This window comes from Lontra canadensis, unplaced genomic scaffold (assembly GCF_010015895.1).
Source record: "Lontra canadensis isolate GAN:19392208 unplaced genomic scaffold, GSC_riverotter_1.0 scaffold35, whole genome shotgun sequence".
NCBI classification, from domain to species: domain Eukaryota; kingdom Metazoa; phylum Chordata; class Mammalia; order Carnivora; family Mustelidae; genus Lontra; species Lontra canadensis.
The window spans coordinates 75,127-89,642 of record NW_022631029.1 but is presented as its reverse complement, the minus strand read 5'-3'; the positions used below and the strand labels follow the sequence as shown (position 1 = coordinate 89,642).

Genomic DNA, 14,516 nt, shown 5'->3' with positions numbered 1-14,516 from the left:
CATCTGAGTAATACAACTATGGTTATTCCTTCAGGAAGTTTAGGGAAATTTTACTTGGCATGATATATGTTATTTGAAAAGAAATCATATTTAAGAAATCAAGCCAATCCTGTAAATGATATGGAAGTTTTCATATATTTCTGATCCAATGATTGGAAGAACTGTGGGAATGTATGAAAATGGATAAAGGGAAAGACTGTATATCAGGCAGAGTAAAAGGCATAGAAAATAGAGTTATCTGAAATTGTAAAGAGAAGTTGTATTCTAAGAAATGGAAATTTTAGGAAATACATAGGATCAAATTCTATTTCAAAATGATCAAAAATCATGACTTTGAGCCCTGCAATCAAGGGCACTTCTTCACCACCAAGACACTTGTTCCTTTTAGAGCTTCCATCTTGAAGAATCTCATTAGAGCCTCCTTTATGTCTCTGTTCCTCAGGCTGTAGATGAAGGGGTTCAGCATGGGTGAGACCACAGTGTACATCACTGAGGCTACTGCAGTTGCATGGGAGCTCTGGGTAATAGCAGAGCTAAAGTACACTCCCAGGACTGTAAAATAAAATAAGGAGACAACTGAGAGGTGAGATGCACAGGTGGAAAATGCTTTGTACTTACCCTGAACTGATGAGATTCTACATATGGAGGAAATAATCTTTGAGTAGGAGTAAAGTATCCCAGCAAGGGGACCACCAGCCAGCAACATAGCTGAAACATACATTACTATGTCATTAAGAAAGGTATCAGAACAGGCAAGTTGGATCATCTGATGAAGTTCACAGAAAAAGTGGGGGATTTCCACCTCTGAACAGAAGGAAAGCCGCAACACCATCAAGCTTTGTAACAAGGAATTCAGGACACTCATGATCCAGGACACCATAACCAGCAGTACACAGAGCAGGGTCTTCATGGTGACCATGTAGTGCAGTGGGTGGCAGATGGCCACAAAGCGGTCATAAGCCATTACAGCCAGGAGAAAATTGTCCCAGCCTGAAAAGAGTGTGGAAAAACAGATTTGGCTGATGCATTCTGTATAGGTTATAATTTTGCTCTGTGTCTGTATATTCACCAACATCTTTGGGATGATGGTGGAGGTGACACAGATGTCTACAAAGGACAAATTGGCAAGGAAGAAGTACATAGGTGTGTGGAGGTGGGAGTCGGAGCTGACAGCCAGGATTATGAGCAGGTTTCCAAACACAGTGATCAGGTACATGAAGAGGAAAAGCCCAAATATGGGGGGCTGCAGTTCTGGATCATTTGATAATCCCAGAAGAAGAAATCCTGAAATGTGGGTATCATTGCCTGGTCCCATGTGGTTGTTATGATGTCTAGAAATTAAGAAAAAAAAACATCATTTTTGACACAAATGGGCATTGGTATCATGGCAGAAATGTTATAATTACAATGACATGTGAGGGATAAAAAGCAGGCATAAAATAAATTGGATGAGTTGTATTCTTTCCTGGGAGTTTGGGAAGGCCTAAACAGAAGGAGACATTTGCAGAGAGACCTCAGAGAAGACTGCATGGGAGACACAAGGTCATCTGGTGACTTCTGTGCCCTGCAGGAAAAAAAAAAAAAGCCAGTGCAAAGACCCTGAGAAGGCACTCTTGTTTGGATAACCAGGACTCAAATGGAGCCAGTGTGGTCAGGAGACCATCAAGAGGAAGAGTGATGAGAGGTAGTGTCAGGAAAGGCTGAAGAATGAGGTTGCCTCCCCACTGAAGTGTAGACTTCAATACAAGGAATACTTCATTCACATGATGTTCCTTGAACATCAGTAAAAATGGATCCCTTCCTTATTTCCAAGTGTTATTTAACATCTCTATTTTAAGGGTCCCAAATTGGCCACGTGGCTACCAGGCACTTCTCACCCCCAGCTACAGTACTTAGGAAAGAATTTATACTAATTAAGTTCTCAACATCAAATTATCACTACCCTCATGAATATAGAAAAGTACCCAATTTCCAGGTGGTAAGACTTCCATGAATATGTAATTCAGTGCTCAATTTTAACGTGACCATTTTCTCTTGCATTTAGAGAAGTATAAAAAAACTAAAAGGAGGAAGAGAAAAGGAAGAGGGTGAAGAAAAGACAAATAAACCCAGATGGGTCCTTAAAGATCATGATGATAAGAAAGTTTTCCCGCTTCTGGCTGAATTCCAGCTCTAGGTATATCACCTTGATCTCCAAAGTAACTAATAAAACAGCAAAAAGCAATTTCTCCAAAAGAGTGAAAAGATGTTTGTAAGACACCTTAATGTATGAACATCCACTAGAAATATGAGCAAAAGGAACAAATTCACAGCTGACCTCATGAAATATACAACATACAGAAATGAGGGGTTATCAAGATGAAATTGTCAAGACTTTTTTTATATGATATTAAATGCAAAATTTTGGAATCAGTGAATTAGTTTTGGACCTTGGATCTACCACATCTTAACTGTTTGAATTTGGGAAGACAACCAATTCATTTTAAAATGTTATTCTCACTGGAATAGTCAGGTTAGTGATATTCACCTTCCTAAGGTGGTTGACAAATTGAGTCCATATATGTAAAAAGTTGATCATAGTTCCTTCCTATTAATATATGAATGGTTATTCTCTTTGTTCAGTCATCTTTGGGTGTGAGTGTAAATACATATGGATTTGTGTGTTTGCATGTGCACACATGCTTAATATAATGTGAAAAAAAAAGCATTGGAATCCAGTAAAGGAAAGGGGAAAAATGGTTTTAACAGAAGGCCAGTTCCTGCTGTGTGAAAAACAGTATGGTTGGAGAGTAAATCAAAAGACCAGGTTGCAGAGGGAAAATACAGTTTGGGTGCTGAGTTTGTCTCAGACTCCAGGGAGCCCATCCTGACTGCTCCACTGGCCTCCTTATGGAGTCCACCTCAGGACTCTGATCTAATTGTCATTCCTATCTCCATGCACTGTTTGTTTGTTCGACCATACTTGTTTTTCTGTGGCTGGAGAGTGGATGAGGCTGGCTCTTCTCTTACTTTGCTTGGTGGCATTTATTCCTTTGTTATCTTAGTCTTTGGTGTTTGCTCTTTGTTTGACACAAAATTCAATGGGTACATGTCAGTCTTATTACGGTGTTCCTTGTCTGACATGTAGAAACCTTCCCAAATCATACTCTGTAAATCTTGAATGTTCCAAATCTAACCCCTTTCAGTATATGATTTATTCTTGAAGACCCTGTGTCATATGAGCAGTTATTTCCCTCACCAGCTTTGTCCATGTCTTTATGTTCACAAGGGTGTGCATTTTTATAGAAACAAGTTTTAAGAAAATGAGATCTCATTAAATAGGAAGAATGGTAGGGAAAATAAACTCATGTTAAATATGGTGGATTCAGAGAAACTTCTTCAACAAAACTGGACAATACTCTAATACTAACATCTTACAGAAAAGATATATAATAACAACAATCACATCAACATGGGTCTCTAATTCATGATTAAATGGATAAAACCTTGGGAATAAAAGAACAGGAATATATACTCTTTAATACAGAATGCAGGAAGCAATAACTCAAGTTATAGTTTGAGTGTATGTAACTATAAATGTACTCAGTTATGTTTAAGAGAAAGGTACAGGGGATCTTTAATTGGATAGGAAAGAATGCATTTCATATAATAATAGGAAGTGATTGTTATTTTTAAAAAAAATGATCTAACTCCAGAATATAAAATGGTAGAATTAAGGACAATTAGATATGCAATAAGATGGCAATATGTGAAAAAAGCAATTCTTACTACCGAGGATGCAGAAGAATTTCAATACTTCAAAGCAATGAAGGGAACACAATGTCATCAACTGATAATTTTTACCACTCAAAATATATAGGCTCTCACTCAGTCCTATGCATACATCTATACAAGATACATGGATTAAGTGGCAAAGAGCAAACTGGTTTTAAAAATAATGCCATTCTTTCTTACAAGAATACAATCAAAACACAATAAAAACACACAGATCTCACTACAAGAAAGCAACACACTTGCAAAAACAACTTGTATATAGGAAGTAAGTGGCTAACAAAGTCAAAAATATATGCAGCCTCTTTAGTATTAAAATAGTTATGAACTGCTCCTTGGTATATCCCTTCATGCATATTAAGTACATTTTCCCCTGTGGATGCCACTGGAAGAGAAAACTGTGAAGTATATATCTCAAAAACTGCTGTCACAAGGTATTATTTACCTCCACAGACCTGGATCCTTCTAATAAAAATAGAACAAGCTAAATACACCCCATCTGAACTTTCTTTTAAAAATATTCTCACTCCAGTGCTCACACTTCCAAGCCTAATGTCCTGTTTTCCTACTCCCCTTACCTGCAAAAACTCCTTGAATATGTTCTAATTTCACTGGAAACACTTTATGTCCCTTAATCCTTCCTCTGTCTCATCCAACTTGACTCCCATTCCCACAACATGTTGTGATCCCTTTATTGATGAGTCCAGTGAACACTTCTTTTTTTTTTTAAGATTTTATTTTTTTATTTGACAGACAGAGATCACAGGTAGGCAGAGAGGCAGGCAAAGAGAGAGAGGAGGAAGCAGGCTCCCCTCGGAGCAGAGAGTCCCATGTGGGGCTCGACCCCAGGACCCTAGGATCATGATCTGAGCCAAAGGCAGAGGCTTTAACACACTGAGCCACCCAGGCACCCCAGCACTTCCTTTAAACATATATTAAATGAATTATTTTTAAAGTATTTTGCACTTTATTTTTTACAGTCTTTATTTATTTGACAGAGAGAGAGACAGAGTAAGAGAAGGAACACAAGCAGGAGTGGGAGAGGTAGAAGCAGGCTTCCCACTGAGCAGGGAGACTGATGTGGAGCTCGATTCCAGGACCCTGGGACCATGATCTGAGCCAAACGCAGATGCCTAATGACTGAGCCACCCAGGTACCCCTTAAACTAATTATTTTTAACCTTAGTATTTAACCCAGCAAACAAACATTTAATCTCTTGGCTCTAGATAAGTTGGTTAGGTTCACAGGTAATCTTAGGTAAAGGCTCTCAGGTTCCATTCTCTCTGATCCTTTCCTGAAATACTTGTTGAGTTCTTAGACTCACCTGGGTGAGGACTGTAAGATGAAAGTCTTCATGTGGAGGTCTGAATTCCTACCCAAGTGGTTGGTAATGGAGACCCAAGCTCTGTTCCTGCACAAGACAGCAGGAAGTGGTGAAACATGGGTTCCCCAGCCAGACTTAGGAACTCAAAAGCAACAACCATGTCCTTTCCTGCACAAGGATAAGCCATGGTAAGGGACTGCAGTGGAGGAGATATTTACAGCTCCCTATGTCTAGTCATTAGGCACTGTTTCTAGTGTTACTTCCACCTCTGAGCATATTATTTCCCTGTGGACCACTGGTCTGCAAATTTCCAAAAAGAAAATTTTTTTTCAGCCAATTCTCTGTTCATAGGAGACCATATTAGAAGTCAGGTGAATCCAACTTTTCTTACTTCATCTCCATGATCTTGCCTGACTTCCAGAGCTCTAATCTCCTTCCATCTTATTACAATTTTGAGTTAGTATTTTCTCCAAATCTAAGACTGAAGGACCGCTTAATCAGGTCTCATGGACCTCCAAAATATTTATTTATTATTTATTTTTTAATTTTTTCAATGTAACAGTATTCATTATTTTTGCCCCACACCCAGTGCTCCATGCAATCCGTGCCCTCTACAATACCCACCACCTGGATCCCCCAACCTCCAAACCCTGACCCTTCAAAACCCTCAGATTGTTTTTCAGAGTCCATAGTCTCTCATGGTTCACCTCCCCTTCCAATTTCCCTCAAATCCCTTCTCCTCTCCATCTCCCCATGTCCTCCATGTTATTTGTTATGCTCCACAAATAAGTGAAACCATATGATAATTGACTCTCTCTGATTAACTAATTTCACTCAGCATAATCTCTACCAGTCCCGTCCATGTTGCTACAAAAGTTGGGTATTCATCCTTTCTGATGGAGGCATCATACTCCATAGTGTATATGGACCACATCTTCCTTATCCATTCGTCCGTTGAAGGGCATCTTGAATCTTTCCACAGTTTGGCGACCGTGGCCATTGCTGCTATATACATTGGGGTACAGATGGCCCTTCTTTTCACCACATCTGTATCTTTGGGATAAATACCCAGTAATGCAATGGCAGGGTCATAGGGAAGCTCTATTTTTAATTTCTTGAGGAATCTCCACACTGTTCTCCAAAGTGGCTGCACCAAATTGCATTCCTACCAAGAGTGGAAGAGGGTTCCCCTTTCTCCACATCCCCTCCAACACATGTTGTTTCCTGTCTTGCTAATTTTGGCCATTCTAACTGGTATAAGGTGGTATCTCAATGTGGTTTTAATGTGAATCTCCCTGATGGCTAGTGATAATGAACATTTTTTCATGTGTCTGATAGCCATTTGTATGTCTTCATTGTAGAAGTGTCTGTTCATATCTTCTGCCCATTTTTTGATACGATTGTTTTGTGTGTGTTGAGTTTCAACAGTTCTTTATAGATCCTTGATATCAACCTTTTGTCTGTACTGTGATTTGCAAATATCTTCTGCCATTCCGTGGGTTGCCTCTTTGTTTTCTTGACTGTTTCCTTTGCTGTGCACAAGCTTTTGATCTTGATGAAGTCCCAAAAGTTCATCTTCACTTTTGTTTCCTTTGCCTTCCAAAGTATTTTCTTATGACACAGAAGGTCTCCTGACAGCTCTAGAAAAATTCTATCCCTCTCTTCAATAAGGGAGAAGGGTATGTTAATTTGTGATAAATGTGTTGATACTGTGTCCTTGTCTTCATGATGCTTTTGATTAATCATCCAGATAATTCATGGTGGTAATACAAATGACGAGCTGCCTCTTAGTGCTCCATTTTTTAAAAAGTGTGTTAATTATGAGATATTTAGATAATTTTATGCCCCATACACTGAGTTGAGAATCCTACATAGATTGGTTTGTTAGCTTGTTTTTGTTTTTCTTTACTGTTCTTCGGGAGTTTCTTTTTTAAATTTTTAAAAATTCGGACAAATGGATAAGGAAGATGTGGTCCATATACAATATGGAGTATTATGCCTCCATCAGAAAGGATGAATCCCCAACTCTTGTAGCAACATGGACGGGACTAGAAGAGATTACGCTGAGTGACATAAGTCAAGCAGAGAGAGTCAACTATCATATGGTTTCACTTATTTGTGGAGCATAACAAATAACATGGAGGACATGGGGTGATGCAGAGGAGAAGGGATTTGAGGGAAATTCGAAGGAGAGGTGAACCATGAGAGCCTATGGCCAGGGTCAGGGTTTGGAGGTTGGGGGATCCAGGTGGTGGGTATTAAGGAGGGCATGGATTGCATGGAGCACTGGGTGTGGTGCAAAAACAATGAATACTGTTACACTGAAAGGAAATTTTAAAAAATAAAATAAAAGATAAAAATACAAAGAAAAAAATTATTTATTTTTTTCAGTGTTCCAAGAGTCATTGTTTATGCACCCCACCCAGTGCCCCATGAAATACGTGCCCTCCTTAATACACACCACCAGGCACACCTATCCCCCCATCTCCTCTCCAAAACCCTCAGTATGTTTCTCAGGGTTCACAGTCTCTCATGCTTCATCTTCCCCTCAGGTTTTCCCCAACTCAATTCTCCTCTCCTCCCAATGTCCTCCACGTTATTCCTTATTCTCCATAAGTAAGTGAAACTATATGATAATTGAAACTTTCTGCTTGACTTATTTCACTCAGCATAATCTTCTCCAGTCCTGTCCATGTTGATACAAATTTGGGTATTCATCCTTTCTGATGGAGGTGTAATATTCCATTGTATATATAGACGAATGGATAAAGATATGGTCCATATATATGAGGATTGTTTTATTTTGTTTTTACAAAAGTCCACTCTGTAAGGTCTGGACTATAATGAACCTTAATCTAAACTTGCAAAAATGGGCTCAGGAGTGTGAAATGAGCTATCCCAAATTACGACCTGAGGGAGGTATGAGCTTTGACCAGAACTCTACCAAAATATTTTCAGTTCTCATGATCTAGGTTATTGATTCTCAGCCAGGGTGATTTTTTCTCCAGTAGACACTTGACAATTATGGAGAAATATCTGGTTATCAAAACTAGGGAGGTGCTACTGGCATCTAGTGGCTTGAGGTCAAGGATGCTCCTGCCCTGTTCTAAAATGCACAGGATGGCCCCCACCACAAAGAATTGTCTAGCGGAAATATCAGCAGTGGAGAGGTTGAGAAACACTATTCTAGATGAGAACTTCTCCAACATGAACATGTATTTGAATCACTTAGTCATCCTATTCAGATTATGATTTGGCAGGATGTGGGTGAAGCTCAGAGATTATATAATTGTTACTGTTTCCCAGTTGACACTGATGCCACCACTCCTGGTCTGTGGACGAGTCTTTGAATATTAAGACTGGTGTTTAGTGTTTGAGTCGGGGATAGTTGTTATCTTCTCTACTAAGAATCCTCATCCTCACCTCAAGTCTGACCTTAGGTGGTCACATGATGGACTCAGAAATCAAGCTTGTGCATGCTCAGATTTATGCATGCCTCTTGATCATTTCCCTCCTGAGCTGTGCTTCCTCAGGAGAAGGTTGATGCCAGATAGAAGAGATGCATAGGAAAAGGTATGGGGAAAGGATATGGAGTTTCCATGCCTTTCCAGGTATGCCACTCTACCAGTCTCCATGTGCTCACCAACCTGGAAGCTCTCTGAATCATCCTTTTAGGTTTTATGGAAGCTTCATTATATGAATACAATTGATTAAATCCTTGTCTATTTGTGATTAGACACCATCTCCATCCCCTCTCCCATCCCAGGAAGTCAGGAGGTAGGACCTAAATTTCTACCCCTCTTAACACATGGTTTGTCCTCTTGGCAAGCAGCCCCTCTCCATGGGTACTTACCCCAAATCATCTCATTAACCTGATGAAAGACAAATTGATCGGTTTCATCACTTAGAAAATTTGATGTTTAGAAGGTCTGTGTCAGAAATGGGGGTGAAATTTGGGTTGCTACACAAACCTGCACACCACGAATTGCAGTTCTTTGACCCCAGATAACTGTTCTTGCTTAATTATTGCCCCTCATTATTTAGATTGACAGGTCCTATGGAAAAGTAATAAGTTTTATTATTCTGGCTGTTTTTGAAGATTAAAAATACTGTGCTGGAACCTTCAAAAAAAAAAAAGAAATGGGGGTGAAGACTATATATATATATATATATATATATATGGAGATAAATGGAATATATATTATATTATATCTATATATATGGAGATAAATGGAATATATATATTCCATATATATATATATATAAATATAATGGGAAATATTTTTTCTTTTTTTTAATTTTATTTTTTATAAATATATAATATATTTTTATCCCCAAGGTACAGGTCTGTGAATCACCAGGTTTACACACTTCACAGCACTCACCATAGCACATACCCTCTCCAATGTCCATAACCCCAACCCCCTCTCCCAAGCCCCCTCCCCCCATCAACCCTCAGTTTATTTTGTGAGATTAAGAGTCACTTATGGTTTGTCTCGCTCCCAATCCCATCTTGCTTCATTTACTCTTCTCCTACCCCCTTAAACCCCCATCTTTCATCTCCTCTCCCTCATATCAGGGAGATCATATGATAGCTGTCTTTCTCCAATTGACTTATTTCGCTAAGCATGATACCCTCTAGTTCCATCCACGTCGTCGCAAATGGCAAGATTTCATTTCTTTTGATGGCTGCGTAGTATTCCATTGTGTATATATACCACATCTTCTTTATCCATTCATCTGTTGATGGACATCTAGGTTCTTTCCATAGTTTGGCTATTGTAGACATTGATGCTATAAACATTCAGGTGCACGTGCCCCTTCGGATCACTACGTTTGTATCTTTGGGGTAAATACTCAGTAGGGCAATTGCTGGGGCATAGGGTAGTTCTATTTTCAACATTTTGAGGAACCTCCGGCTCTTTTCCAGAGTGGTTGCACCAGCTTGCATTCCCACCAACAGTGTAGGAGGGTTCCCCTTTCTCCGCATCCTCGCCAGCATCTGTCATTTCCTGACTTGTTAATTTTAGCCATTCTGACTGGTGTGAGGTGATATCTCATTGTGTTTTTGATTTGTATTTCCCTGATGCCGAGTGATATGGAGCACTTTTTCGTGTATCTGTTGGCCATCTGGATGTCTTCTTTGCAGAAATGTCTCTTCATGTCTTCTGCCCATTTCTTGATTGGATTATTTGTTCTTTGGGTGTTGAGTTTGCTAAGTTCTTTATAGATTTTTTCTAGCCCTTTATCTGATATGTTCTTTGCAAATATCTTCTCCCATTCTGTCAGTTGTCTTTTGGTTTTGTTAACTGTTTCCTTTGCTGTGCAAAAGCTTTTGATCTTGATAAAATCCCAATAGTTCATTTTTGCCCTTGCTTCCCTTGCCTTTGGCGATGTTCCTAGGAAGATGTTGCTGCGGCTGAGGTCGAAGAGGCTGCTGCCTGTGTTCTCCTCAAGGATGTTGATGGATTCCTTTCTCACATTGAGGTCCTTCATCCATTTTGAGTCTATTTTCGTGTGTGGTGTAAGGAAATGATCCAATTTCATTTTTCTGCATGTGGCTGTCCAATTTTCCCAACACCATTTATTGAAGAGGCTGTCTTTTTTCCATTGGACATTCTTTCCTGCTTTGTCGAAGATTAGTTGACCATAGAGTTGAGGGTCTATTTCTGGGCTCTCTATTCTGTTCCATTGATCTATGTGTCTGTTTTTGTGCCAGTACCATGCTGTCTTGATGATGACAGCTTTGTAGTAGAGCTTGAAGTCTGGAATTGTGATGTCACCAACTTTGGCTTTCTTTTTCAATATTCCTTTGGCTATTCGAGGTCTTTTCTGGTTCCATATATATTTTAGGATAATTTGTTCCATTTCTTTGAAAAAAAAATGGATGGTACTTTGATAGGAATTGCATTAAATGTGTAGATTGCTTTAGGTAGCATAGACATTTTCACAATATTTATTCTTCCAATCCAGGAGCATGGAACATTTTTCCATTTGTTTGTGTCTTCCTCAATTTCTTTCATGAGTACTTTATAGTTTTCTGTGTATAGATTCTTAGTCACTTTGGTTAGGTTTATTCCTAGGTATCTTATAGTTTTGGGTGCAATTGTAAATGGGATTGACTCCTTAATTTTTCTTTCTTCTGTTTTGTTGTTACTGTAGAGAAATGCAACTGATTTCTGTGCATTGATTTTATATCCTGACACTTTACTGAATTCCTGTACAAGTACTAGCAGTTTTGGAGTGGAGTCTTTTGGGTTTTCCACATATAGTATCATATCATCTGCGAAGAGTGATAGTTTGACTTCTTCTTTGCCAATTTGGATGCCTTTAATTTGCTTTTGTTGTCTGATTGCTGAGGCTAGGACTTCTAGTACTATGTTGAATAGCAGTGGTGATAATGGACATCCCTGCCGTGTTCCTGACCTTAGCAGAAAAGCTTTCAGTTTTTCTCCATTGAGAATGATATTTGCGGTGGGTTTTTCATATATGGCTTTGATAATATTGAGGTGTGTGCCCTCTATCCCTACACTTTGAAGAGTTTTGATCAGGAAGGGATGCTGTACTTTGTCAAATGCTTTTTCAGCATCTATTGAGAGTTTCATATGGTTCTTGTTCTTTCTTTTATTAATGTGTTTTATCACATTGATTGATTTGCGGATGTTGAACCAACCTTGCAGCCCTGGAATAAATCCCACTTGGTCATGGTGAATGATCCTTTTAATGTACTGTTGAATCCTATTGGCTAGTATTTTGGTGAGAATTTTCGCATCTGTGTTCACCAAGGATATTGTTCTGTAGTTCTCTTTTTTAATGAGATCCTTGTCTGGTTTTGGGATCAAGGTGATGCTGGCCTCATAAAATGAGTTTGGAAGTTTTCCTTCCATTTCTATTTTTTGGAACAGTTTCAGGAGAATAGGAATTAGTTCTTCTTTAAATGTTTGGTAGAATTCCCCCGGGAAGCCATCTGGCCCTGGGCTTTTGTTTGTTTGGAGATTTTTGATGACTGTTTCAATCTCCTTACTGGTTATGGGTCTGTTCAGGCTTTCTATTTCTTCCTGGTTCATTTGTGGTAGTTTATATGTCTCTAGGAATGGATCCATTTCTTCCAGATTGTCAAATTTGTTGGCGTAGAGTTGCTCATAGTATGTTCCTATAATTGTCTGTATTTCTTTGGTGTTAGTTGTGATCTCTCCTCTTTCATTCATAATTTTCTTTATTTGAGTCCTTTCTCTTTTCTTTTTGATAAGTCTGGCCAGGGGTTTATCAATCTTATTAATTCTTTCAAAGAACCAGCTCCTAGTTTCGTTGATTTGTTCTATTGTTTTTTTGGTTTCTATTTCATTGATTTCTGCTCTGATCTTTAAGATTTCTCTTCTCCTGCTGGGTTTAGGGTTTCTTTCTTGTTCTTTCTCCAGCTCCTTTAGGTGTAGGGTTAGGTTGTGTACCTGAGACCTTTCTAGTTTCTTGAGAAATGCTTGCACCGCTATATATTTTCCCCTCAGGACTGCCTTTGTTGTTTCCCACAGATTTTGAACCATTGTGTTTTCCTTATCATTTGTTTCCATGAGTTTTTTCAGTTCTTCTTTAATTTTCTGGTTGACCCATTCATTCTTTAGAAGGATGCTGTTTAGTCTCCATGTATTTGGGTTCTTTCCAAATTTCCTCTTGTGATTGAATTCTAGCTTCAGAGCATTGTGGTTTGAAAATATGAAGGGAATGATCCCAATCTTTTGATACCGGTTGAGACCTGATTTAGGACCCAGGATATGATCTATTCTGGAGAATGTTCCATGTGCACTAGAGAAGAATGTGTATTCTGTTGCTTTGGGATGAAATGTTCTGAATATATCCGTGATGTCCATCTGGTCCAGTGTGTCATTTTAGGCCTTATTTCCTTGTTGATCTTTTGCTTGGATGATCTGTCCATTTCAGTGAGGGGAGTGTTAAAGTCCCCTACTATTATTGTATGATTGTTGATGTGTTTCTTTGAGTTTGTTATTAATTGGTTTATATAGTTGGCTGCTCCCACGTTAGGGGCATAGATATTTACAATTGTTAGATCTTCTTGTTGGACAGATCCTTTGAGTATGATATAGTCTCCTTCCTCATCTCTTATTATAGTCTTTGGCTTAACATCTAATTGATCTGATATAAGGATTGCCACTCCTGCTTTCTTCTGATGTCCATTAGCATGGTAAATTCTTTTCCACCCCCTCACTTTAAATCTGGAGGTGTCTTCAGGTCTAAAATGAGTTTCTTGTAGGCAACATATAGATGGGTTTTGTTTTTTTATCCATTCCGATACCCTGTGTCTTTTGATTGGGGCATTTAGCCCATTAACATTCAGGGTAACTATTGAGAGATATGAATTTTAGTGCCATTGTATTGCCTGTAAGGTGACTGTTATTGTATATTGTTTCTGTTCCTTTCTGATCTACTACTTTTAGGGTCTCTCTTTGCTTAGAGGACCCCTTTCAATATTTCCTGTAGACCTGGTTTGGTGTTTGCAAATTCTTTCAGTTTTTGTTTGTCCTGGAAGCTTTTAATCTCTCATATTTTCAATGATAGCCTAGCTGGATATAGTATTCTTGGCTGCATGTTTTTCCCGTTTAGTGCTCTGAATATATCATGCCAGCTCTTTCTGGCCTGCCAGGTCTCTGTGGATAAGTCTGCTGCCAATCTAATATTTTTACCATTGTATGTTACAGACTTGTCTTCCCGGGCTGGTTTCAGGATTTTCTCTTTGTCACTAAGACTTGTAAATTTGACTATTAGGTGACGGGGTGTGGACCTCTTCTTATTGATTTTGAGGGGGGTTCTCTGCACCTCCTGGATTTTGATGCTTGTTCCTTTTGCCATATTGGGGAAATTCTCTCCAATAATTCTCTCCAATATACCTTCTGCTCCCCTCTCTCTTTCTTCTTCTTCTGGAATCCCAATTATTCTAATGTTGTTTCATCTTATGGTGTCACTTATCTCTCAAATTCTCTCCGTGTGGTCCAATAGCTGTTTGTCCCTCTTTGGTCAGTTTCTTTATTCTCTGTCATTTGATCTTCTTTATCACTAATTCTTTCTTTTGCCTCATTTATCCTAGCAGTGAGAGCCTCCATTTTTTATTGCACCTCATTAATAGCTTTTTTTATTTCAACTTGGTTAGATTTTAGTTCTTTTATTTCTCCAGAAAGGGCTTTTATATCTCCCGAGAGGGTTTCTCTAATATCTTCCATGCCTTTTTCAAGCCCGGCGAGAACCTTGAGAATCGTCATTCTGAACTCTAGATCTGACATATTACCAATGTCTGTATTGAGTAGGTCCCTAGCCTTTGGTACTAACTCTTGTTCTTTTTTTTCTTTGTGGTGAATTTTTCTGCCTTGTCATTTTACCCAGATAAGAGTATATGAAGGAGCAAGTAAAATAC

General features: G+C 38.8%; 1 protein-coding gene across 1 annotated transcript; it reads right to left on the bottom strand.

Moving 5' to 3' along the window:
- Positions 1 to 346: 346 nt before the first annotated feature.
- LOC116874031 (olfactory receptor 7A10-like) lies at positions 347 to 1,315 on the bottom strand. Its single transcript, XM_032868465.1, has one exon. It carries the CDS (start codon positions 1,313 to 1,315, stop codon positions 347 to 349), a length of 969 nt encoding a protein of 322 aa, XP_032724356.1.
- Between the last annotated feature and the right edge of the window lie 13,201 nt (positions 1,316 to 14,516).

Coding starts and splice junctions, on each gene's coding strand:
- LOC116874031 (XM_032868465.1), bottom strand. CDS start 1,315: ATGGGACCAGGCAATGATACCCACATTTCAGGATTTCTTCTTCTGGGA.